This window comes from Anomaloglossus baeobatrachus, chromosome 1, assembly GCF_048569485.1.
Source record: "Anomaloglossus baeobatrachus isolate aAnoBae1 chromosome 1, aAnoBae1.hap1, whole genome shotgun sequence".
Taxonomy (NCBI): domain Eukaryota; kingdom Metazoa; phylum Chordata; class Amphibia; order Anura; family Aromobatidae; genus Anomaloglossus; species Anomaloglossus baeobatrachus.
This window is the reverse complement of record NC_134353.1, coordinates 76,517,938-76,542,575: the sequence shown is the minus strand read 5'-3', so window position 1 is coordinate 76,542,575 and position 24,638 is coordinate 76,517,938. Positions and strand designations below refer to the sequence as shown.

Sequence of the window (24,638 nt, the reverse complement as noted above, 5' to 3'; positions counted from 1 at the left end):
GGCAGTGTATCTTGCCCTGCAAGCCTTCCAGCAGTGGCTGGAAGGAAAACGGATCCGAATTCAGTCGGACAATTCCACAGCGGTGGCAGACATCGCCCACCAAGGCGGAACACGCATCGCCAAGCCTACCAGGCAATCCGGCGGATTCTGACGTGGGTGGGGGACAGAGCATCCACCATATCCGCAGTTCACATCCCGGGCGTAGAAAATTGGGAAGCAGACTTCCTCAGTCGCCTGGGCATGGACGCAGGGGAATGGCCTCTGCACCCAGAATGGTGTCAGGAAATCTGTAGCCGCTGGGGGATGCCGGACGTCGACCTAATGGCGTCTCGGCACAACAACAAGGTCCCGATTTTCATGGCGCGGTCTCACGAGCAAAGAGCTCTGGCGGCGGGCGCCCTAGTTCATGATTGGTCGCAGTTCCAGCTACCCTATGTGTTTCCATCTCTGGCACTGTTGCCCAGAGTGCTACGCAAGCTCATCTCCGCTTGCCACCGCGCCATCCTCGTCGTCCCAGACTGGCCGAGGAGGTCGTGGTTCCCGGATCTGTGGCATCTCACGGTCGGCCAACCGTGGGCACTCTCAGACCGGCCAGACTTACTGTCCCAAGGGCCGTTTTTTCCACTGAATTCTACGGCCCTGATCCTGACTGTATGGCCATCGAGTCCGAGATCCTGGCGTCTTCAGGATTATCTCAAGACGTCATTGCCACCATGAGACGGGCTAGGAAGCCGACGTCTGCCAAGATCTACCACAAGACGTGGAAAATATTCTTATCTTGGTGCTCTGCTTCGGGAGTGTCTCCCTGGCCATTTGCATTGTCTCCTTTTTCCTCCCTTCCTGCATCTGGATTGGGAAAAGGTTTGTCGCTCGGCTCCCTTAAAGGACAAGTCGCAGCGCTGTCGGTATTCTTTCAGAAGCGCCTAGTATGACTTCCTCAGGTACGCACGTTCCTGCAGGGGGGTTATCACATTGTCCCTCCGTACAGGAGGCCGTTAGACCCATGGGATCTGCACAGGGTATTAATTGCTCTCCAGGAGCCGCCCTTCGAGCCTCTGAGGGATGTTTTCACTTTCTCGACTTTCACAGAAAGTGGCCTTTCTGGTAGCGGTCACGTCTCTTCGGAGAGTGTCCGAACTAGCAGCGCGGTCATCCAAAGCTCCCTTCCTGGTGTTCACCAAGATAAGGTAGTGCTGCGTCCGATCCCAGAGTTTCTCCCTAAGGTGGTATCCCCTTTTTATCACAATCAGGATATCTCCTTACCTTCCTGCTATCCATTTCATCGATATGTAATGGCTTGCATTGTTGGATCTGGTGTAGAGCACCCAGAATCTACATTCCCGCACGGCGCCCCTGCGCCGCTCGGATGCACTCTTTGTCCTTGTCACTGGTCAGCGCAAGGGATCGCAGGCTGCAAAATCCACCCTGGCTCGATGGATCAAGGAACCAATTCTGGAAGCCTACCGTTCTGCGGGGCTTCCGGTTCCATCAGGGCTGAAGGCCCATTCTACCAGAGCCGTGGGTGCGTCCTGGGCATTACGACACCAGGCTACGGCTCAACAGGTGTGCCAGGTAGCTACCTGGTCGAGTCTGCACACTTTCACCAAACATTATCAGGTGCATACCTATGCTTCGGCGGACGCCAGCCTAGGTAGAAGAGTCCTGCAGGCGGCAGTTGCCTCCCCGTAGGGGAGGGCTGTCTTTGCAGCTCTAACATGAGGTATTTCTTTACCCACCCAGGGACAGCTTTTGGACGTCCCAATCGTCTGGGTCTCCCAATGGAGCGCCGAAGAAGAAGGGAATTTTGTTACTTACCGTAAATTCCTTTTCTTCTAGCTCCTATTGGGAGACCCAGCACCCGCCCTGTTGTCCTTCGGGATTTTTGGTTGTTTTTCGGGTACACATGTTGTTCATGTTGAATGGTTTTCAGTTCTCCGATGTTACTTCGGAGTGAATTTGTTTAAACCAGTTATTGGCTTTCCTCCTTCTTGCTTTTGCACTAAAACTGGTGAGCCAGTGATCCCACTGGGGGTGTATAGCCAGAAGGGGAGGGGCCTTACACTTTTTAGTGTAATGCTTTGTGTGGCCTCCGGAGGCAGTAGCTATACACCCAATCGTCTGGGTCTCCCAATAGGAGCTAGAAGAAAAGGAATTTACGGTAAGTAACAAAATTCCCTTCTTTCGCTCCTAATTGGGAGACCCAGACAATTGGGTGTATAGCTACTGCCTCCGGAGGCCGCACAAAGTACTACACTTAAAAGTGTAAGGCCCCTCCCCTTCTGGCTATACACCCCCCCGTGGGAGCACGGGTCCCTCAGTTTTTTGCTTTGTGCGAAGGAGGTCAGACACGCACGCATAGCTCCACTGTTTAGTCAGCAGCAGCTGCTGACTATGTCGGATAGAAGAAAAGAGGGCCCATACAAGGGTCCCCAGCATGCTCCCTTCTCACCCCACTTTCTGTCGGTGGTGCTTGTTAAGGTTGAGGTACCCATTGCGGGTACGGAGGCTGGAGCCCACATGCTGATTCCTTCCCCATCCCCATTAGGGCTCTGGGCGAAGTGGGATTTTACCGGTCTCCAGGCACTGAGACCGTGCTCCATCCGCAGCCCCTGGAGAAGCCGCTGGATATGGAGCTGAGTATCGTCAGGGACATGGCCCTGCTCCGTCAAGGTACTCTGTGTCCCCGTGCATACGCGCGCACACCGCAGCATTGCTGGGTGTGTTAGTGCGCCGGGGACAACAGCGCTGCTGCGCTTGTGCCATTTCCCCACTTCAGCTTAGCTGAGTGGGTAGACTCAGGGAGAACGGTCGCGCCGGCCGCTGGGACTGCGACGCGGCTGGGACTTGTGGTGCGCCGGGGACTTCCGCGCTGGCCGTGCATATATCACGGCCGCGCTTATTACTACAGTCCCTGGCTTATTGCGGCCTAGTTCGTTCGTTCCCGCCTCCGCACCTGCCAGTCAGGAGGAGGGCGGGACGCTGTACAGAGCATCAGCGCTGAGGGCTGGAGTCTTTTTTACATACTCCAGCCCTCACACCAGGCACAGTAGGACGCAGTTTCCCGCTCTTTGTTTGTGGCACGCCCACGGTCCGCCCCTCTTCACAGAACGCCGGCAGCCATTCCTGCCTGCACGCTGAGCTGCAGAGGGGAGACGGGGAGACCCAGACACGGGATTCTACGGCCTCATACCCGCTGTTCAGCGGGCGGTAAGCAGCCTCAAGGGCTCACCCCCACTTGTGCCGTTTGTATACTGAGTATTTTGTGTTTGCAAATACTTTGTACTGTACGGTCGCTGGTGATTCTCGGCTATACCCCCTCCTAGATTACAAGGAGGCAACAGCATGTCGTCCGCAAAACGCAAGGGTGCCAAGGCACAGACATTATATGCTGCCTGTACCGCATGTGGGGCTGCTCTACCGGCAGGTTCCACTGACCCCCATTGTGTGCAGTGCTCGGCTCCTGTGCAACTTGCACAGCCGGGGCCTCTGCTGGACGTGACCCAGGGTGTACCACCTGTGAATGCTGTCCAGGTGACAGGAACGGAGTTTGCAGCTTTTGCTGACAGATTGTCTATGACCATGTCAAAGATTCTTGAAACATTGCAGTCTAGACCAGTAACTCAGACCATGGACACTGTGGCATCATTGCTCCCTGGTCCCCCTCAGCTGGAACACTTCCAAGCTCCGGGGGTGTCACATGCACCCCAGGGTGACGATTCTGACTCGGACGACAGTCCCAGACAACCTAAGCGGGCTCGTTATGAGGGGCCCTCAACTTCGTCTCACTGGTCAGGATCCCAGCGGGACGAATCTATGGGTGATGAGGCGGATATAAATGATCAAGATTCTGATCCTGGGTCCGCTCTCAATCTGGATACACCGGATGGTGACGCCATAGTGAATGATCTTATAGCGTCCATCAATAGGATGGTAGATATTTCTCCGCCAGCTCCTACTGAGGAGGAGGCAGCTTCACAGCAGGAGAAATTCCATTTCAGATATCCCAAGCGTAAATTAAGCACTTTTCTGGACCACTCTGACTTTAGAGATGCAATCCAGAAACACCACGCTTATCCTGAGAAGCGGTTTTCTAAACGGCTTAAAGATACACGCTATCCTTTTCCCCCTGACGTGGTCAAGGGTTGGACCCAGTGTCCCAAGGTGGACCCTCCAATCTCCAGGCTTGCAGCTAGATCCTTAGTTGCAGTAGAAGATGGAGCGGCACTTAAGGACGCCACTGACAGGCAGATGGAGCTCTGGCTGAAATCCATCTATGAAGCTATTGGAGCGTCGTTGGCGCCAGCTTTCGCAGCCGTATGGGCACTCCAAGCTATTTCAGCTGGGCTTATACAAGTCGACTCGGTCACACGTACATCTGCCCCGCAGGTGGCACCATTGACCTCTCAAATGTCTGCATTCGCGTCTTACGCGATTAATGCTGTCCTGGACTCTACGAGCCGTACGGCGGTGGCGTCAGCCAACTCCGTGGTTTTGCGCAGAGCCCTGTGGTTGAGAGAATGGAAAGCAGATTCTGCTTCCAAGAAGTGCTTAACCAGTTTGCCTTTTTCTCGTGACCGATTGTTTGGGGAGCGTTTGGATGAAATCATTAAACACTCCAAGGGTAAGGACTCATCCTTACCTCAACACAGACAAAACAAGCCCCAACAAAGGAGGGGTCAGTCTGGTTTTCGGTCCTTTCGAGGCTCAGGCAGGTCCCAATTCTCCTCGTCCAAAAGGACTCAAAAGGATCAGAGAGGCTCAGATTCTTGGCGGACTCAGTCACGCCCAAAGAAGACAGCAGGAAGAACCGTTACCAAGACGGCTTCCTCATGACTTTCAGCCTCCTCTCTCCGCATCCTCGGTCGGTGGCAGGCTCTCCCGCTTTGGCGGCATTTGGCTGTCACAGGTCAAAGACCGTTGGGTGACGGACATTCTGTCTCACGGGTACAGGATAGAGTTCAGCTCTCGTCCTCCAACTCGTTTCTTCAGAACTTCCCCACCGCCCGACCGAGCCGATGCTCTGCTGCAGGCGGTGGCCGCTCTAAAGGCGGAAGGAGTGGTGACTTCCGTTCCTCTTCAGGAACAAGGTCACGGTTTTTACTCCAATCTGTTTGTGGTGCCAAAGAAGGACGGGTCCTTTCGGCCCGTCCTGGATCTAAAGTTGCTCAACAAACACGTAAAAACCAGGAGGTTCCGGATGGAATCTCTACGCTCCGTCATAGCCTCAATGTCTCAAGGAGATTTCTTAGCATCAATAGACATCAAAGATGCTTATCTTCACGTGCCGATTGCGCCAGAGCATCAGCGTTTTCTACGCTTCGTTATAGAAAGCGAACACCTGCAGTTCGTAGCGTTACCTTTCGGGCTGGCAACAGCCCCTCGGGTCTTCACCAAGGTCATGGCAGCAGTAGTAGCTGTCCTGCACTCGCAGGGTCACTCCGTGATCCCGTATTTGGACGATCTACTTATAAAGGCACCCTCTCAAGAGGCATGCCAACACAGTCTGAACGTGGCACTGAAGACTCTCCAGAGTTTCGGGTGGATTATCAACTTTCCAAAGTCAAATCTAACCCCGACCCAATCACTAACATATCTTGGCATGGAGTTTCATACTCTCTCAGCGATAGTGAAGCTTCCACTGGACAAGCAGTGCTCTCTGCAGACAGGGGTGCAATCTCTCCTGCAGAACCAGTCCCACTCCTTGAGGCGCCTCATGCATTTCCTAGGGAAGATGGTGGCAGCAATGGAAGCAGTCCCTTTCGCGCAGTTTCATCTGCGCCCTCTACAATGGGACATTCTCCGCCAATGGGACGGGAAGTCGACGTCCCTCGACAGGGATGTCTCCCTCTCTCAGGCAACCAAGGACTCTCTCCGATGGTGGCTTCTTCCCACCTCATTGTCAAAAGGAAAGTCGTTCCTACCCCCATCCTGGGCGGTGGTCACGACAGATGCGAGCCTATCAGGGTGGGGAGCAGTGTTTCTTCACCACAGGGCTCAGGGTACGTGGACTCAGAGACAGTCCACCCTTCAGATCAATGTTCTGGAAATCAGAGCAGTCTATCTTGCTCTGCGAGCCTTCCAACAGTGGCTGGAGGGCAAGCAGATCCGGATTCAGTCGGACAATTCCACAGCGGTGGCGTACATCAACCACCAAGGGGGAACACGCAGTCGACAAGCCTTTCAAGAAGTCCGGCGGATTCTGACGTGGGTGGAAAACACAGCATCCACCATATCCGCAGTTCACATCCCAGGCGTGGAAAACTGGGAAGCAGACTTTCTCAGTCGCCAGGGCATGGACGCAGGGGAATGGTCCCTTCACCCGGACGTGTTTCAGGAGATCTGTCGCCGCTGGGGGATGCCGGACGTCGACCTGATGGCGTCACGGCACAACAACAAGGTCCCGGTTTTCATGGCACGGTCTCACGATCACCGAGCTCTGGCGGCAGACGCCTTAGTTCAGGATTGGTCGCAGTTCCGACTACCTTATGTGTTCCCACCTCTGGCATTGTTGCCCAGAGTGCTCCGCAAAATCAGGTCCGACTGCCGTTGCGCCATTCTCGTCGCTCCAGACTGGCCAAGGAGGTCGTGGTACCCGGATCTGTGGCATCTCACGGTAGGACAACCGTGGGCGCTACCAGGCCGTCCAGACTTGCTGTCTCAAGGGCCGTTTTTCCATCTGAATTCTGCGGCCCTGAACCTGACTGTGTGGCCATTGAGTCCTGGATCCTAGGGACCTCAGGTTTATCTCATAATGTTGTTGCCACCATGAGACAGGCTAGGAAACCATCCTCCGCCAAGATCTACCACAGAACGTGGAAGATATTCTTATCTTGGTGCTCTGCTCAGGGAGTTTCTCCCTGGCCATTTGCATTGCCGATTTTTCTTTCCTTCCTGCAGTCTGGGTTGGAAAAAGGTCTGTCGCTTAGCTCCCTTAAAGGACAAGTCTCTGCGCTATCCGTATTCTTTCAGAAGCGCCTGGCGCGACTTCCTAAGGTACGCACGTTCCTGCAAGGGGTTTGTCATATCGTTCCCCCTTACAAGCAGCCGTTGGAACCCTGGGATCTGAACAAGGTTCTAATTGCTCTCCAGAAGCCACCTTTCGAGCCTATGAAGGAGATTTCCTTTTCTCGGCTTTCACAGAAAGTGGCTTTTCTAGTGGCGGTCACGTCTCTTCGGAGAGTGTCAGAGCTGGCGGCGTTATCTTGCAGATCTCCATTCCTGGTGTTTCACCAAGACAAGGTAGTACTGCGTCCAATTCCAGAGTTTCTTCCCAAGGTGGTATCTTCCTTTCATCTCAATCAGGATATCACTTTACCATCTTTGTGTCCGCATCCAGTTCACCAATTTGAAAAGGGTTTGCATCTGTTGGACCTGGTGAGAGCACTCAGGATTTACATTTCCCGCACGGCGCCTCTGCGCCGTTCAGATGCACTCTTTATCCTGGTCGCTGGTCAGCATAAAGGTTCGCAAGCTTCCAAATCCACCCTTGCGCGGTGGATCAAGGAACCAATTCTTCACGCCTACCGTTCTGCTGGGCTTCCGACTCCTTCTGGACTGAAGGCCCATTCTACCAGAGCCGTGGGTGCGTCCTGGGCATTACGGCATCAGGCTACGGCTCAGCAGGTGTGCCAGGCGGCTACCTGGTCGAGTCTGCACACTTTCACCAAGCATTATCAGGTGCATACCTACGCTTCGGCGGATGCCAGCCTAGGTAGACAAGTCCTGCAGGCGGCGGTGGCCCACCTGTAAGAAAGGGCTGCCTGACAGCCCGATCGTGAGGTATTCTTTTACCCACCCAGGGACTGCTTTTGGACGTCCCAATTGTCTGGGTCTCCCAATTAGGAGCGAAAAAGAAGAAGGGAATTTTGTTTACTTACCGTAAATTCCTTTTCTTCTAGCTCCAATTGGGAGACCCAGCACCCGCCCTGTTTTTTCTGAGGGTATTTGTTTTTCGGGTGCACATGTTGTTCATGATGATAAGTTACGTTCTCCGATATTGTTTATCGGATTGAATTGTTTTTGAAACAGTTATTGGCTTTCCTCCTTCTTGCTTTTGCACTAAAACTGAGGGACCCGTGCTCCCACGGGGGGGTGTATAGCCAGAAGGGGAGGGGCCTTACACTTTTAAGTGTAGTACTTTGTGCGGCCTCCGGAGGCAGTAGCTATACACCCAATTGTCTGGGTCTCCCAATTGGAGCTAGAAGAAAAGGAATTTACGGTAAGTAAACAAAATTCCCTTCTTATCATTGCATTGCTCATCAAGTGAGTCTAAAAGGGAACCTGACAGCTGATGTGCGGGCAGCCTGTATTAGACACTGGCTGTATGATTGCAGCCAAATACCGTGTTTGCCTGAAAATAAGACCCTGTCTTTTATGTTTTTTGTTTGTTTTTTTCCCCCCCCCCCGAAAAATGTGCTAGGGCTTGTTTTTGGAGAACCACAGTAAATTTACCACCCTAAAAAAATACAGCCTCCCCCCCTCCAGGAGAATCGCACCTACCAAACCCCGGGCGTCTGTGTCGCTCTCAGGTCCTCCTGCGATCCCAGTCGCCTCTCACAGCAGGTCCCCGTGTCTTCCACAGATTTGCAGTAACATCACACACATCCAGGGATACGGTGTCTCCCCCAGAAGACCTCTGGTGTTATGGTGGTGGGTCCATGCGATGTGGCCATACCAGGCGTGTGCGACAGGCTTTTGTGATGGGGTTTAAAATAATATTAAAAAGGGGAAGACAAAATTAAATAAATAGAGAGTTTGTGCCGCCAGTTGGGATGTTCGGCTGTGGTATGGCCGGGTACTGCTGGAGGTGCCCAGGAGTTAGGTGGTGGTGCGCAGTGCCGGAGGGTGGTCCCCCTCACCCCCCATCTGGGGCTGGTTCCTGGGGATGGTGAGGAAAGGATGGCGCAGCAGAGAATCATTCAGCCAGAGACAGGACAGGGAGCTCTTACTGTATCTCTGCAGAACAGTGCGGAACATTCCCCACAGCCTTCACAATGATGGTGGTCTGACCTGCCCCAATGAGAGTGTGGCTTCTCTGCTGTGTGGTGGTCGTGTCCTCCTGCCGCTACTTCCCTACCTGGGAATAGGCGTCTTGACCTTGGATTTTCAAGACAAGAAAACTCTGGATGTTTAATCCCTTCAGACGAGCAGACGACTTGAATCCTGAGGGAAAACTCCCTGTTTCTTCTAGAAGTTTCCAGACCCGTTCACGTCGCTGAGCTCCCGGGCAATTTCACTGCTCCTTATGAAAAGGCTAATAGCAGTCTCCCAGTTTGCCACTGAGCTTGAAAGTCCTGGTGGCATATGTACTCATTCCCTGCCTATGTGTAGCCGCCCCTTCAGAGGTTTCAACAGTTACCTCAGGACAGGACGTCTCCATGTTACACTCCTCTCTTCACCTCACGCCGACTTCAACTGCCACTGTCTGAATTTACCTCACACACAAGCTCCTCCCCTTTCTGCTTCTAGGGAACACACAAGCTCCTCCCCTTTCTCCTTCTAGGGCACACAAGCTCCTCCCCTTTCTCCTTCTAGGGCGCACACACGAGCTCTGCTATCAGCTCAGGTGAACAGCCCCAGTAAGGGAGTGTGGGCGATTGTGTGTATGTGGTGAACAAGAGAGAAAACCATATCTCATTTAAAGCTGGCAATACATGTTATATATACAGGGTGGGCCATAAGTATGGATACACCCTGATAAAATGGAAGTGGTTGCTGATATCATCTTACCGTTTGTGACATATTAGTACATGGGAGGGGCCAAACATTCGAGGCCGGGTGACGCCCATGGCAGCCATCTTCAAAGCCGCCATTTTGAATTTAACTACTTTTTTGTCAATGGGAAGGGAGTCATGTGACACATCAAACACATAGAAAATTGCACAAGAAAAACAATGGTGTGCTCATTTTTCATGTAGCTTTCTTCATTATCGAGTTATTGACATGTTTGTGACATGGAGCAACGACAGTAACCCACTAAAGGATGTGCTCAAAGTGCTGCCCATTGTGTTGAATTGTCAAGGCAATTCTCTTCTCCCACTCCTGACACACCGAGAGCAATACCGCAGAATAAATGATACCACCGGCCTCCTGTATCCGATGTTTCAGGTGCCCCACATCCTGGATCCTGGATCTGCGGTATTGCTCTCGGTGTGTCAGGAGTGCGAGAAAAGAATCACATTGTGTTTTATTGTCAATGGGCAGCACTTTGAGCACATCGTTTAGTGGGTTACTGTCATTGCTCCATGTCATAAACTTGTCAATAACTCGATAATGAATAAAGCTGCGTTAAAAGTGAGCACACCATTGTTTTTCTTGTGCTATTTTCTATGTGTTTGATGTGTCACATGACCCCCCCTTCCCATTGAAAAAAGTAAAGTTGAATTCAAAATGGCGGCTTTGGAGATGGCTGCCATGGGCGTCACCCGGCCTCAAATGTTTGGCCCCTCTCATGTACTAATATACCACAAATGGTAAAGTGATATCTGCAACCACTTCCATTTTACTTATGGCCCACCCTGTATATTGAAATACACATGCAGCCATTCTTTGTGGCTACTTAAGCACAGGGCACCACAATACCGTACTGCTTCAGGCCACAGGTGAACCCGAGTCGTGAGGAACTGCGGTGGACTGCATAGAGGACCTGCGGCGGAACGCATCGGGGAACTGCTCCTTTAAGAGTTAATCATACCTGCCTGAAACCATTCAGCCAGTGGCTAATAAATGCTCCCTGTGGATCAGGCAGCATGTCTCAGCTGTCAGCTTCCCTTTAAGTTTATTGACATGACGCTGACCAATTAATAATAAGACTTGCAGACATAGCACCAGCAGATTGATACATTACATTTTCTTTGTCGCTCCATTGGGAGACCCAGACAATTGGGTGTATAGGCTATGCCTCCGGAGGCCGCACAAAGTATTACACTTAAAAGTGTTAAGCCCCTCCCCTTCTGCCTATACACCCCCCGTGCTCCCACGGGCTCCTCAGTTTTTTGCTTTGTGCGAAGGAGGTCAGACACGCACGCACAGCTCCACAGATTGGTCAGCAGCAGCTGCTGACCATGTCAGATGGAAGAAAAGTGGGCCCATATAGAGCCCCCAGCATGCTCCCTTCTCACCCCACTCTTGTCGGTGGTGTTGTAAGGTTGAGGTATCCATTGCGGGTACGGAGGCTGGAGCCCACATGCTGTTTTTCCTTCCCCATCCCCCTTAGGGCTCTGGTGGAAGTGGGATCCTATCGGTCTCCAGGCACTGAGACCGCGCTTCATCCACAACTCCTGTGGAGCCTGCTGGATAGGAGCCGGGTATCGTTCAGGGACATGGCCCTGCTACTTGGAGGTACTCTGTATCCCGGTGGGGACCGCGCACAGCAACACTCCAGTTTTGCTGGGTGTGCTAGTGCACCGGGGACCACGGCGCTGACCGGGTTAATATGTGCCATTACACACTCAGCGTTGCTGAGTGTGTTTATGTATAGGGACTGCCGCACTGACCGCCGCGGCCATGGAAACACTGCGGCGCGGCTGGGACTTGTAGTGCGCCGGGGACTTTCACGCCGGCCGCGCTTTTACGGCGGCCGCGTTTATTACTAGAGTCCCCGGCTTTTTGCGACCTAGTTTCCTTTCCTCCCGCCCACAGCCCTGACAGGCAGGGGAAGGGCGGGACGCTGCACAGAACGAGCAGCACTGAGGGCTGGAGCATGCTTTGCATACTCCACCCCCCTCACTGTGCACAGTGCGGGCACCAGTTCCCGCACTTTCTGAGTCACGCCCACGGCTCCCTCCTCTCCTCAGGACGCCGGCAGCCATTCCTGTCAGCTCCTCGGACGCAGCAGAGGGGGACAAAGTCTGGGAGACCCAGGCAGGGACTCTGGTGGCCTCACAACCGCTTTAGGCGGGTGGTAAGCAGCACCTGTGGTGCTAGCCCCATTGTGCAGTAGTGTAACATTATATGTTTATGGTATATATGTTTTACACTGTATGGTGCACAGTTGATTTCTGGCTATATACCCTATTGTGTTACTCAGGGAAGATAATAGCATGGCGCCCACGAAAGGCAGGGGTGCCAAAACACAGGCTTATTATGTTGCCTGCGCCGCATGTACGACCCCGCTACCGGCAGGTTCCACTGACCCTCATTGTGTGCACTGTTCGGCCCCTGTGGCACTTACTCAGCCGGAGCCTCTGCTAAGAGGGGCCCAGGGGGAGCCACCTGCTAACACTGTTCAGGTGACGGGGACAGAGTTTGCAAAACTCTCTGAGACTATGGCTAAGATACTAGAAGCCTTGCAGTCCAGGCCGGTATCTCAGCACAGGGACTCTGTTGAATCTTTGTTCCCTGGCCCACCTCAGCTGGACCAACAATGTCCTCCCGGGGTATCTCATGGATCCCAGGCTGAGGGTTCTGACACAGACCCCAGCCCCAGACCGACTAAGCGAGCTCGCTTAGATTTTCCCTCGACATCATCATATTGTGCAGGGTCTCAGAGGGGGGAATCTCTGGTTGATGATGCGGAGACAGCTGATCAGGATTCTGATCCTGAGGCCGCTCTCAATCTTGATACTCCGGACGGGGACGCCATAGTGAACGACCTTATTGCGTCCATCAATCGTATGTTGGATATTTCTCCCTCAGCTCATCCGGTGGAGGAGTCAGCTTCTCAGCAGGAGAAATTCCGTTTCAGGTTTCCCAAGCGTACACCGAGTATGTTTCTGGACCACTCTGATTTCAGAGAGGCAGTCCAGAATCACCATGCTTGTCCAGATAAGCGTTTTTCTAAGCGCCTTAAGGATACACGTTATCCTTTTCCCCCTGACGTGGTCAAAAGTTCTGCTCAGTGTCCCAAAGTGGATCCTCCAATCTCCAGACTGGCAGCTAGATCCATACTTGCAGTGGAAGATGGGGCTTCACTCAAAGATGCCACTGACAGGCAGATGGAGCTCTGGTTGAAATCCATCTATGAAGCTATCGGCGCTTCTTTTACCCCAGCGTTCGCAGCCGTATGGGCGCTACAAGCTATCTCAGCAGGTCAAGCGCAAATTGACGCAGCCACACGCACGTCCGCGCCACAGGTGGCGTCCATAACCACTCAGACGTCGGCATTTGCGTCTTACGCTATTAATGCTGTCCTGGACTCTGCGAGCCGTACGGCGGTTGCAGCCGCCAATTCGGTGGTACTCCGCAGGGCCTTGTGGCTACGGGAATGGAAGGCAGATTCTGTTTCCAAAAAGCGCTTAACCAGTTTGCCAATTTCTGGCGACCGATTGTTTGGCGAGCGTTTGGATGAAATCATCAAACAATCCAAGGGAAAGGATACATCCTTACCCCAGCCCAAACCGAACATACCCCAACAGAGGAAGGGGCAGTCGAGGTTTCGGTCCTTTCGGGGCGCGGGCAGGTCCCAATTCTCCTCGTCCAAAAGGCCTCAGAAAGATCAAAGGAACTCTGACGCATGGCGGTCTAAGTCACGTCCTAAAAAGGCCACCGGAGGTGCCGCTACCAAAGCGGCTTCCTCATGACTTTCGGCCTCCTCACTCCGCATCTTCGGTCGGTGGCAGGCTCTCCCGCTTTTGCGACGCCTGGCTGCCACGGGTAAAAGACCGTTGGGTGAGAGACATTCTGTCTCACGGTTACAAGATAGAGTTCACCTCTCGTCCCCCGACTCGATTCTTCAGGTCATCCCCGCCTCCCGAGCGAGCCGAGGCTCTTCTGCAGGCGCTGGGCACTCTGAAGGCAGAAGGAGTGGTGGTCCCTGTTCCTCTTCAGCAACAGGGCCACGGTTTTTACTCCAACTTGTTTGTGGTCCCAAAGAAGGACGGGTCTTTCCGTCCTGTCCTGGACCTGAAACTTCTCAACAAACACGTAAAGACCAGGCGGTTCCGGATGGAATCCCTCCGCTCCGTCATCGCCTCAATGTCCCAAGGAGATTTCCTTGCATCGATCGATATCAAAGATGCTTATCTCCACGTACCGATTGCTCCAGAGCACCAGCGCTTCTTGCGCTTCGCCATAGAAAACGAACACCTGCAGTTCGTGGCACTGCCGTTCGGCCTGGCAACAGCCCCACGGGTTTTCACCAAGGTTATGGCTACTGTAGTAGCGGTCCTCCACTCTCAGGGTCACTCGGTGATCCCTTACTTGGACGATCTCCTGATCAAGGCACCCTCTCAAGAGGCATGCCAACACAGCCTCGACGCTACCCTGGAGACTCTCCAGAGTTTCGGGTGGATCATCAATTTTCCAAAGTCAAATCTGACACCGGCCCAATCGCTCACATACCTTGGCATGGAGTTTCATACCCTCTCAGCGATAGTGAAGCTTCCGCTGATCAAGCAGCGGTCACTACAGACAGGGGTACAATCTCTCCTTCAAGGCCAGTCACACCCCTTGAGGCGCCTCATGCACTTCCTGGGGAAGATGGTGGCAGCAATGGAGGCAGTTCCTTTCGCGCAGTTTCACCTGCGTCCTCTTCAATGGGACATCCTACGCAAATGGGACAGGAAGCCGACGTCCCTCGACAGGAACGTCTCCCTCTCTCAGGCGACCAAAGCTTCCCTTCGGTGGTGGCTTCTTCCCACTTCATTATCGAAGGGGAAATCCTTCCTACCCCCATCCTGGGAGGTGGTCACGACGGACGCGAGTCTGTCAGGGTGGGGAGCGTTTTTTTCTCCACCACAGGGCTCAGGGTACGTGGACCCAGCAAGAGTCCTCGCTTCAGATCAATGTTCTGGAAATACGGGCAGTGTATCTTGCCCTGAAAGCGTTCCAGCAGTGGCTGGAAGGCAAGCAGATCAGAATTCAGTCGGACAATTCCACAGCGGTGGCATACATCAACCACCAAGGCGGCACACGCAGTCGGCAAGTCTTCCAGGAAGTCCGGCGGATTTTGATGTGGGTGGAAGCCACGGCCTCCACCATCTCTGCAGTTCACATTCCAGGCGTGGAAAACTGGGAAGCAGATTATCTCAGTCGCCAGGGCATGGACGCAGGGGAATGGTCCCTTCACCCGGACGTGTTTCAGGAGATCTGTTGCCGCTGGGGGGTGCCGGACGTCGACCTCATGGCGTCCCGGCACAACAACAAGGTACCGACGTTCATGGCACGGTCCCAAGATCCCAGAGCTCTGGCGGCAGACGCCTTAGTTCAGGATTGGTCGCAGTTTCAGCTCCCTTATGTGTTTCCTCCGCTGGCACTGTTGCCCAGAGTGTTACGCAAGATCAGGGCCGACTGCCGCCGCGTCATCCTCGTCGCTCCAGACTGGCCGAGGCGGTCGTGGTACCCGGATCTGTGGCATCTCACGGTCGGCCAACCGTGGGCACTACCAGACCGACCAGACTTGCTATCTCAAGGGCCGTTTTTCCATCTGAATTCTGCGGCCCTCAACCTGACTGTGTGGCCATTGAGTCCTGGATCCTAGCGTCTTCAGGGTTATCTCGAGACGTCATTGCCACTATGAGACAGGCTAGGAAACCAACGTCCGCCAAGATCTACCACAGGACGTGGAAAATTTTCCTGTCGTGGTGCTCTGCTCAGGGTTTTTCTCCCTGGCCTTTTGCCTTGCCCACTTTTCTGTCCTTCCTTCAATCTGGACTGGAAAAGGGTTTGTCGCTCGGCTCCCTTAAGGGACAAGTCTCAGCGCTCTCTGTGTTTTTCCAGAAGCGCCTAGCCAGACTTCCACAGGTACGCACGTTCCTGCAGGGGGTTTGTCACATCGTTCCTCCTTACAAGCGGCCGTTAGAACCCTGGGATCTGAACAGGGTGCTGATGGTTCTTCAGAAACCACCATTCGAGCCAATGAGAGATATTTCTCTCTCACGCCTTTCGCAGAAAGTGGTTTTTCTAGTAGCAGTCACTTCACTTCGGAGAGTGTCTGAGCTAGCAATGTTGTCGTGCAAAGCCCCTTTCCTGGTTTTTCACCAGGACAAGGTGGTTCTGCGTCCGGTTCCGGAATTTCTCCCTAAGGTGGTATCCCCCTTTCATCTCAATCAGGATATCTCCTTACCTTCTTTTTGTCCTCATCCAGTTCACCAATGTGAAAAGGATTTGCACTTGTTAGATCTGGTGAGAGCACTCAGACTCTACATTTCTCGTACGGCGCCCCGGCGCCGCTCGGATGCACTCTTTGTCCTTGTCGCTGGCCAGCGTAAAGGGTCACAGGCTTCCAAATCAACCTTGGCTCGGTGGATCAAGGAGCCAATTCTCGAAGCCTACCGTTCGGCTGGGCTTCCGGTTCCCTCAGGGCTGAAGGCCCATTCTACCAGAGCCGTGGGCGCGTCCTGGGCTTTGAGGCACCAGGCTACGGCTCAGCAGGTGTGTCAGGCGGCTACCTGGTCGAGCCTGCACACTTTCACGAAACACTATCAGGTGCATACCTATGCTTCGGCGGATGCCAGCCTAGGTAGACGAGTCCTTCAGGCGGCGGTTGCCCACCTGTAGGAAGAGGCCGTTTTACGGCTCTCTTACGAGGTATTATTTTACCCACCCAGGGACTGCTTTTGGACGTCCCAATTGTCTGGGTCTCCCAATGGAGCGACAAAGAAGAAGGGCATTTTGTTTACTTACCGTAAATTCCTTTTCTTCTAGCTCCAATTGGGAGACCCAGCGCCCGCCCCTGTTTTTTGTGTACACATGTTGTTCATGTTGAATGGTTTCAGTTCTCCGATATTCCTTCGGATTGAAGTTACTTTAAACCAGTTTATAATTCTTTTTCCTCCTTCTTGCTTTTGCACCAAAACTGAGGAGCCCGTGGGAGCACGGGGGGTGTATAGGCAGAAGGGGAGGGGCTTAACACTTTTAAGTGTAATACTTTGTGCGGCCTCCGGAGGCATAGCCTATACACCCAATTGTCTGGGTCTCCCAATTGGAGCTAGAAGAAAAGGAATTTACGGTAAGTAAACAAAATTCCCTTCTTTCTGTATATCGCCACCTGAGCACATCAGACTTATGTTAGCAGATTTATTGTTTGCAGCGTAGAGCACTAGTAATTTGCAGCTCTACCATTACATTCATATGCCTAAGCCAAGGTCTTGGTGTCTTTTTTTTTTTTTTTTATTGATTTTTCCTGATTACCATTGCAGGGGTGCGACAAGCAATTCTTCAACTCTTCTGTCCAGTTTAGTAACATGGATCTGCTGCTGGAATATATAAACAGTCACACAGAGTTCGGCGTGAGCGTGCAATATTCTACACTTGGCGAATACTTCAAGGCTCTATATGATAGGAATATGACCTGGGAAGTGCGAGGCAGCCAGGATTTCCTTCCTTATTCTTCAGGTGTGTTGCAAAACTTTCAACTTTAGGCTATGTGCGCACGCTGCGTTTTTTTGACGCTGCGTTTTTGTGCGTTTTTGGCCAATAAAAACGCACCCGCGTCGAAAAAACGCGTCAAAAAACGCATGCGTTTTTACAGCGATTTGGTGCGTTTTTGGCTGCGTTTTCTTGCGTTTTTGATCTCTGCGTTTTGCTGCGTTTTTCCAATGCATTGCATGGGCGGAAAACGCAGAAAAACGCAGGAAAGAATTGACATGCCCATTTTTTTTTTTTTTTTTTCAAGCTCAAAAACGCAGCTTAAAAAAAAAGTTGTGTGCGGACAGCAAAAATGAAAACTCATAGAATTTGCTGGGGAAGCAAAGTCATGCAGTTTTGAGGCCAAAAACGCACCCGAAAAACGCGCAAAAACGCCACGAAAAACGCACTGTGCGCACACAGCCTTACTCATTAGATTGTAATTAGATGAATGTCTGATGACCCTTCTGTTTTGTGGTGGGAACGGCTAACCATCTAACATGTTTGGGTGTGACTGTCCCTTAGCAAAGATATCGGGGGACAGAAGTACCAGACAATTGGACTTCAGATGTCTTGGTGATATTACTTACATATATTGTAGATTGTACATATAATATGATTGTTTTAACTTCTAGATGAATTTCAAGCTTGGACTGGATTTTTTGCATCCCGAAATGTCCTAAAAGGTGTAGCACGGAGTGCGAGCTCACTGCTGTATGCGGGGGAGTCTGCATTTACTCAGTATCTGATGAAATATCCGTCTGGTGCCGTGTGTAAAATGTGGGCACTGGAGCAACTGCAAGCTCTGCGATGGGCCGTCTCCGAGGTAAATCTGATGTTAAAGGGTTTACCCGTGACTTTGGTTATCTTTTTCATATGGGGCGATTCTTTTGCATCATGTTACCTCACGTCAACAGAGCAGCTCCTTCTCTTCCACTGGTGGGACAGCCGATGTCGTGCTGATTGACAACCAGTTCCCTGCAGATAGGCGGCAGGTAGCCAGCTGTCAATCAGTATGAGATTGACAGCAAGGAAGAGAAAAAGCCACTGACGACGTGTCGGCACCAGAAGCAGCAGAATTTCCGTCCGGAGCGCTGTGAGCCAGCAGAGATCGTTGCCGCGCAGAACAGGCAGGTACTTGGCAACTACTTGTCAGTAGGTTGTTAACCCCACACGAAATAACCACATTTTGGCATACCCCTTTTACAGGAAACATCTTGAAGCTTCATCACCGACAAAGGGTTTTGTACGAAGTATTAAATACATTTCAGTAAATACTTTTTCCCTTTATTTTGCTCATTATTACACATCACTAAATTTCTTGATGACATCTATGGTTTGATTTCTTTGCTTGTGTGGATTGGATAGGTTGTTACTGATATCTGGCAAGAATTTCATGTCAATAACACTTTAAAAATATATTCACTTATACATTTTTCTGTAACCAATGCCATCAGTATGTTTGCAACAATAAGGTTGGGAAGGTCGTGAGACAGCTCACTGGTTTTACCCATCATGAGATGTTTCTTGTGTGGCACTTTAGTAGTGAGACACTTTGATTGGCCATCAGTTGAATCAGCTGATATTATTTCTCACTAAGTGGCGGGATTACTTTCTGATTACTGGTAGATTTCAGCATGAATCATCCTGGCTTTTTGCACCTCTTCTTTTCCTTTTTTTTTTTTTTTTCCTTTTATGTGTTTTATACTTTTTTTTACTATTTTTCAATTTTCATTATTACACATAACTTAATTTATGGACATCTAAGGGTATGTGCGCACTAGGCGTTTTTTTCACGCTGCGTTTTTATGTGCGTTTTTGTCTAAAAAACGCACCCGCGGCTAAAAAAACGCGGCAAAAACGCATGCGTTTTTGCCGCGATTTGGTGCGTTTTTTTGCTGCGTTTTTGCTCACTGCGTTTTTAATCAGTGCACAATGCCATTAAAGATTGTTGATGAAAAAAAAAAAAAAAAGGTCTGATGTCATTTCCTTCTTCAAAATGTTCATTGTATGCAGGAGAGCAGACAGCTGCAGAACTAGTGTATGCAGGAGAGCAGACAGCAGCTGCAGAACTACAAGTCTCAGCATCCTCCATTCACTAGTGTATGCAGGAGAGCAGACAGCAGCTGCAGAACTACAAGTCTCAGCATCCTCCATTCACTAGTGTATGCAGGAGAGCAGACAGCAGCTGCAGAACTACAAGTCTCAGCATCCTCCATTCACTAGTGTATGCAGGAGAGCAGACAGCAGCTGCAGAACTACAAGTCTCAGCATCCTCCATTCACTAGTGTATGCAGGAGAGCAGACAGCAGCTGCAGAACTACAAGTCTCAGCATCCTCCATCCAGGACTGTATGCAGTTTTTTGCCCAAAAAGAAAAAAAAATGACATGGGCTTCGCCATATTTTTGTATGCTAGCCGGGTACAGCAGGCAGGTACGGGCTGCCCCCAACCCCCAGCTGCCTATTTGTACCCGGCTGGGAACCAAAAATATAGAGAAGCCCTTTTTTTTTAATTATTTCATGAAATAATTAAAAAAAAAAAATGACGTGGGCTTCGCCTAATTTTTGAGTCCAGCCGGGTACAACTAGGCAGCTGGGGATTGGAATCCACAGTGCAGGGTGCCCATGCTTTCTGGGCACCCCCACTGCGAATTGCAGTCCGCAGCCACCCCAGAAAATGGCGCTTTCATAGAAGCGCCATCTTCTGGCGCTGTATCCAACTCTTCCAGCTGCCCTGAAGCCGGGTGGCTAGCTAGGTAATAATGGAGTTAGGGCTAACTGTATATTATCAGCTAGCCCTAAGCCCGAAATTCATGGTGTCACGCCAATATTAGACATGGCCACCATGAATTTCTAGTAATGATAAAAAAAAAAAACACAACACACAGAAAAATATTTTTATTAGAAATAAAACACAACACAATTAGTGACTCCATCTTTATTGAAATAAACCCCCCTCCGCAGTAATCCTGGGTCAGGGTCCCGCGCCGTCCAATCCGGATCCAATATCATCTGATCGGTTTGCTGGAAGGCAAAGCGATCAGATGATGTGTCAGGTTAAAGGATGTGAATCACATCACGCATCAGCTGATTGTATAAAAGCCGATTATACAATCAGCTGATGCATCAGTGCAAAAAAAAAAAAAATAATACTCACTTATGTGCTGTGCTTATGACCGGCAGCTCCTGGAGCGATCGATTGGACAGGAGTCTGATCCCGTCCGATCGCTGCAGCAGCTGCCAGTAATCACCTGATGAAGTCCCCTGACGGCAGGATCAGCTGATAGCCGGCCGGGCGCGAAAAAGCCGGCGACACCGCGATCAGCTGATGCGTCAGGTGACTGCATCAGGTGATCCACCGCCAGGTTTTGCAAGCAAGGTCCTGCCCCGGGGAGACTGCACACAGCCAGAGCGGCGGTACCGGGAGGAGATGGGAGCGGGCATGGCACCGGGACCCTGCAGACAGGTGAGTATATATGACATTTTTTTTTTTTCTACTGTTCACTTTGGTTTTCGCCGCTGCCTCCACCTCCCGCCCAGACATGGCGCCGCACGGAGCTGACATGCACAGGACGGGAGGTGGACGCAGCGGTGACGGTACCGGGAGGATTCATGCTTCTGTGTTTACCAACAGAAGGAATCCTCTTCCTGTACACGTCACTGTAGTGCCCACCCCTTGCGTTTATAGCTGCGTTTTTAGTCATAGAAACGCGGCTATATGCGTTTTTCATTGCGTTTTTAACATCTCATTAAATTCAATGAGTGAAAAACGCAGTGGAAAACGCAGAAATAATTGACATGCTGCGTTTTTGTGGTCACCACAAAAACGCAGCTAAAAAAAAACGCTGTGTGCGGACAGCACTTATGAAAACCCATTGACATTGCTGGGGAAGCAATGTCACTGCGTTTTCAGCACCAAAACGCGGTAAAAAACGCTGCTAAAAACGCGGCAAAAACGCCTAGTGCGCACAAGGCCTTAAGTTTAATTTCTTTGCCTGTGAGGATTAGGTGGGTTGTTACCGACATCTGGAGAGAATTTCATGTCAATAGCACCTTAAGAAGTATGTTTCGTTAGACAATTGGTGAGGTGTTGAATATTTATTTCATCCGCTGTATATGACATTACTTATTCCTTTATTTACATTTGGAGTCTTTATTATACTCCAGAGCAGCATTCATAATTCTGCTATTCGCTTTTATTTTTATTTGCACTTTTTTACTTAGTGATATGTATATTTATAAATTGATAATTATATATACATATTTGGGCTCTGATTTAAAGGTCCAGCATCATGATGGCATCACTGGGACCGAATCTCCAAAGGTCAGAGATATGTATATGGCACATTTGCATCAAGGAATGACTGGCGTTCGAAAATTGATGGAAGCCATTGTTATGGACCAATTAGAATATGAGAGAACTGGAACTCCAGAAGGTAGTTTAATTCTGTTTGTAATGTTAAACTAATTTATTTTCAATGCTTCTGCGTGAAAGATGAGTTGTAGAGCGAGCACAGGGTGTTGTATCGCAGAGTGGTAGAAGGGTAATTAAACTTAAAGTGGTTGTCCACTACTATTACATTAATGGCCTATCCTTAGGACAGGTCATCAATGTCTGATTGACCGGAGTCTGACACCCCGCGCCTCCGCCAATCAGCTGTTCTCGGTCCCGGCGGCGCCAGTAGAGGGCTGGAAATGTTGCGTTTTGCAGCTGGTCCATCTTCCGATAGCAGTCGCGGCCCAATAATGTATATCCACCTCCTATTGATTATAATAGGAAGCAGACATGCAGTACCCGACCGCGGACGCTATCAGAAAAGATTGCAGCTCCAGAGCTAAGCATTTCTGGCTGCCTGCTACCACTGTCGGGACCGAGAACAGCTGATCGGCTGTGTTGCTGGGTGTCAGACCCTTGCCGATCAGACATAAATGACCTGTCCTAAGGATAAGCCATCAATGTAAAACTAGTGGTCAACCTCTTTTACATTTTTAATCAATCCTTGAAACAAAGGTGCAAAATCGCTCCTCTTATCTTAGAGTGTGAACAGCCTTATTGGGCCTTCGTTTCAGTGATCAGTGGGTTCTCGATTCCCCGCACCCCCACCAATCAGAACATCAAACATGGAGCCATATCAGATCTGAAGACTTTAGGTTCTGTGCCCACGATCAGTGTTTGCAGCGTTTTGGTTGTAGAGTGTTTTCTCTGCATCCAAAATGCTGCGTTGTACAGTACAAGCACAGTGGATGGATTTCTAGAAATCCTGTGCCCACTGTGCTTGTTTTTTCTGCAGCAAACACTGACCTGCGGTGCGGCTTTCCAGGCTGCAGCATGTCAATTGTTTGCTGTGGATTTGCATGCGTCCTCCATAGGGAGAACACAAGTGAGAGACCGCAGTGCACTGAACCCTGATCATGAGTACAAGGAGCTGCGGTCTCCTGCAGAGGAAACTCGCGGACCCGCAGGTCAGGACCCGCTGCGTCCAGGACACAGGGAGTCCTGATCGTGGGCACATACCCTAATAAAAGTTTCCTTCCCTTCACTTTAATGTGTAGAGTCTATCTTTTTATACTAACTTCAAAACATTTCAGATTCCACCAGGCTTTTTTTTTTTTTTTTTTTGACATTGTGAAGAATAAATTACAGTATCACGAATGACCTATAGCGTGCAGAACGCCCCAGTACAGCAAATGTATGCTGGAAATCATCTATTACATCTTTTTGCAGTTTCTCAGTACTTTGATGGTTTTCTCACCCCGGCCACTTTTGTGGTCAGGAGGGGCTCCCCACTGTATTCTGAGAATTTATTTGCAGGTTATCCATTTGATGTGCCACAAAAAGTCTTCAGAATTTGTAGAACACTCTCCGTATATACTACAGTATATACACACAGCTTGTCCATTACTATAGAATGCAAGGTATGGGGGGAAAATAGTAATAACACACAATATTCACACTGCTGCTTGTACTAGAGAAATACTAAAAAAATGTAGAAAGATCGCATTTGTTAAATAGATTGTGCTTCTATAGCTTCTTTTTTGTCCTACAGGTCTCCTATATATCACTGTGTATAACCCACTGGCATGGAACATCACCACGTATATCAGCATGGCACTGAATACCTCAGTCACAGCAGTGTATGATGACCTTGGCCAAACTGTGCCAGCGCAGGTACCGACTCTACATATACTGAGAATAAGCAAGATTACATATATAATAGCTAGACCGGGGTTATAGAGGAACTACACATCCAGACAGCCGTTATAGGTGGGCTCCAGACTACGCATCCAGATTGCTATTGTGGGGAAGGGGGGGGGCTCCAGACTACACATCCAGACTGCCCAGACTTCTCTTATAGGTGGGTGTCACAGGGTCCGAGAGATGAGTGAGCAATCTAAAGATCCTTTAGTAAATGCAATCCAGAAGGTTCATAAAAAATGTTACCCTTTTACAGAGGGTAAAATAGTCCAGGGACATGGCTACAGTCCAGTAAGGGATAAATGTCCAGGTCTCTCTGGGGAGCCTCGGCTTCTCCCACAGAAGATAAATCAGTAACAATCCTCCAGCAGTCCTTTTCCAGGGAAATCTGGGTTTCTCAACAGCTCTCTGGGGTGCTGCCTGTAGCCGCAGCTTTAAACCCAGAGAATGAATCTTCCTGCTTCTCTCTTCTCCTTCTCAGACTGAATAATCTCCCAGGTAAGCAGAGCGTTTGGTGGATCACAGGCTCCCCTCCCCCATAGGGATAAAAGCCCGGCAGGAGGTAATTAACCTGCATACAGGACAATATACACAGAATGGACAGAGCACCTCGCCCAAAATTCAAACCTACACAAAATAATACACAACCCCCCCATTTTTCACCATCACAGGGCAGCTCCAGACTTCACATCCAGACTCCTGTTATAGGGGGGCTCCAGACTACACATCCAGACTGTTTTGGAGAAGGGGGTTGGGGCTCCAGGCTTCACATCCAGACTGCTGTTGTAGGGGGCTCCAAATTGCTGTTATAGAGGTCACTCCAGTCTATATAGCTTTATTGCATTTAAGATCAAGATCTCTGTTTAAAGGTTTGTCCAGGACTCCGATATTTAAGATATCTTCTTATGATGCCAAGTATAAGACCCACTGATGAGCTGTTTGCAAATCCTGTGACTGCCTGAATTCCTCAGCTTCTCCACAATAAGTATAATGAGAGCTGAGCTGAATTACCCGAGGACAAACGGTATATGGAGTATGGAGCTGTCATCTCTCTGCACACTGCTGATTGCTGTGAGTGCCTAGTGCTGGGCCCCTGTCGGTCTGATGCTGATGACCAATCTTAAGGGGCACTTTGCACACTACGACATCGCAAGC

General features: G+C 50.6%; 1 protein-coding gene across 1 annotated transcript in view; it reads left to right on the top strand.

Moving 5' to 3' along the window:
* Positions 1–24,638, top strand: part of MAN2B2 (mannosidase alpha class 2B member 2) — a 107,771-nt gene that overhangs the window by 22,861 nt on the left and 60,272 nt on the right. The window contains exons 7-10 of the mRNA XM_075333372.1: positions 17,079–17,274; positions 17,922–18,112; positions 21,570–21,723; positions 23,335–23,456. Coding sequence (XP_075189487.1) covers positions 17,079–17,274; positions 17,922–18,112; positions 21,570–21,723; positions 23,335–23,456 — 663 coding nt within the window. The remainder of the gene's footprint in view (positions 1–17,078; positions 17,275–17,921; positions 18,113–21,569; positions 21,724–23,334; positions 23,457–24,638) is intronic.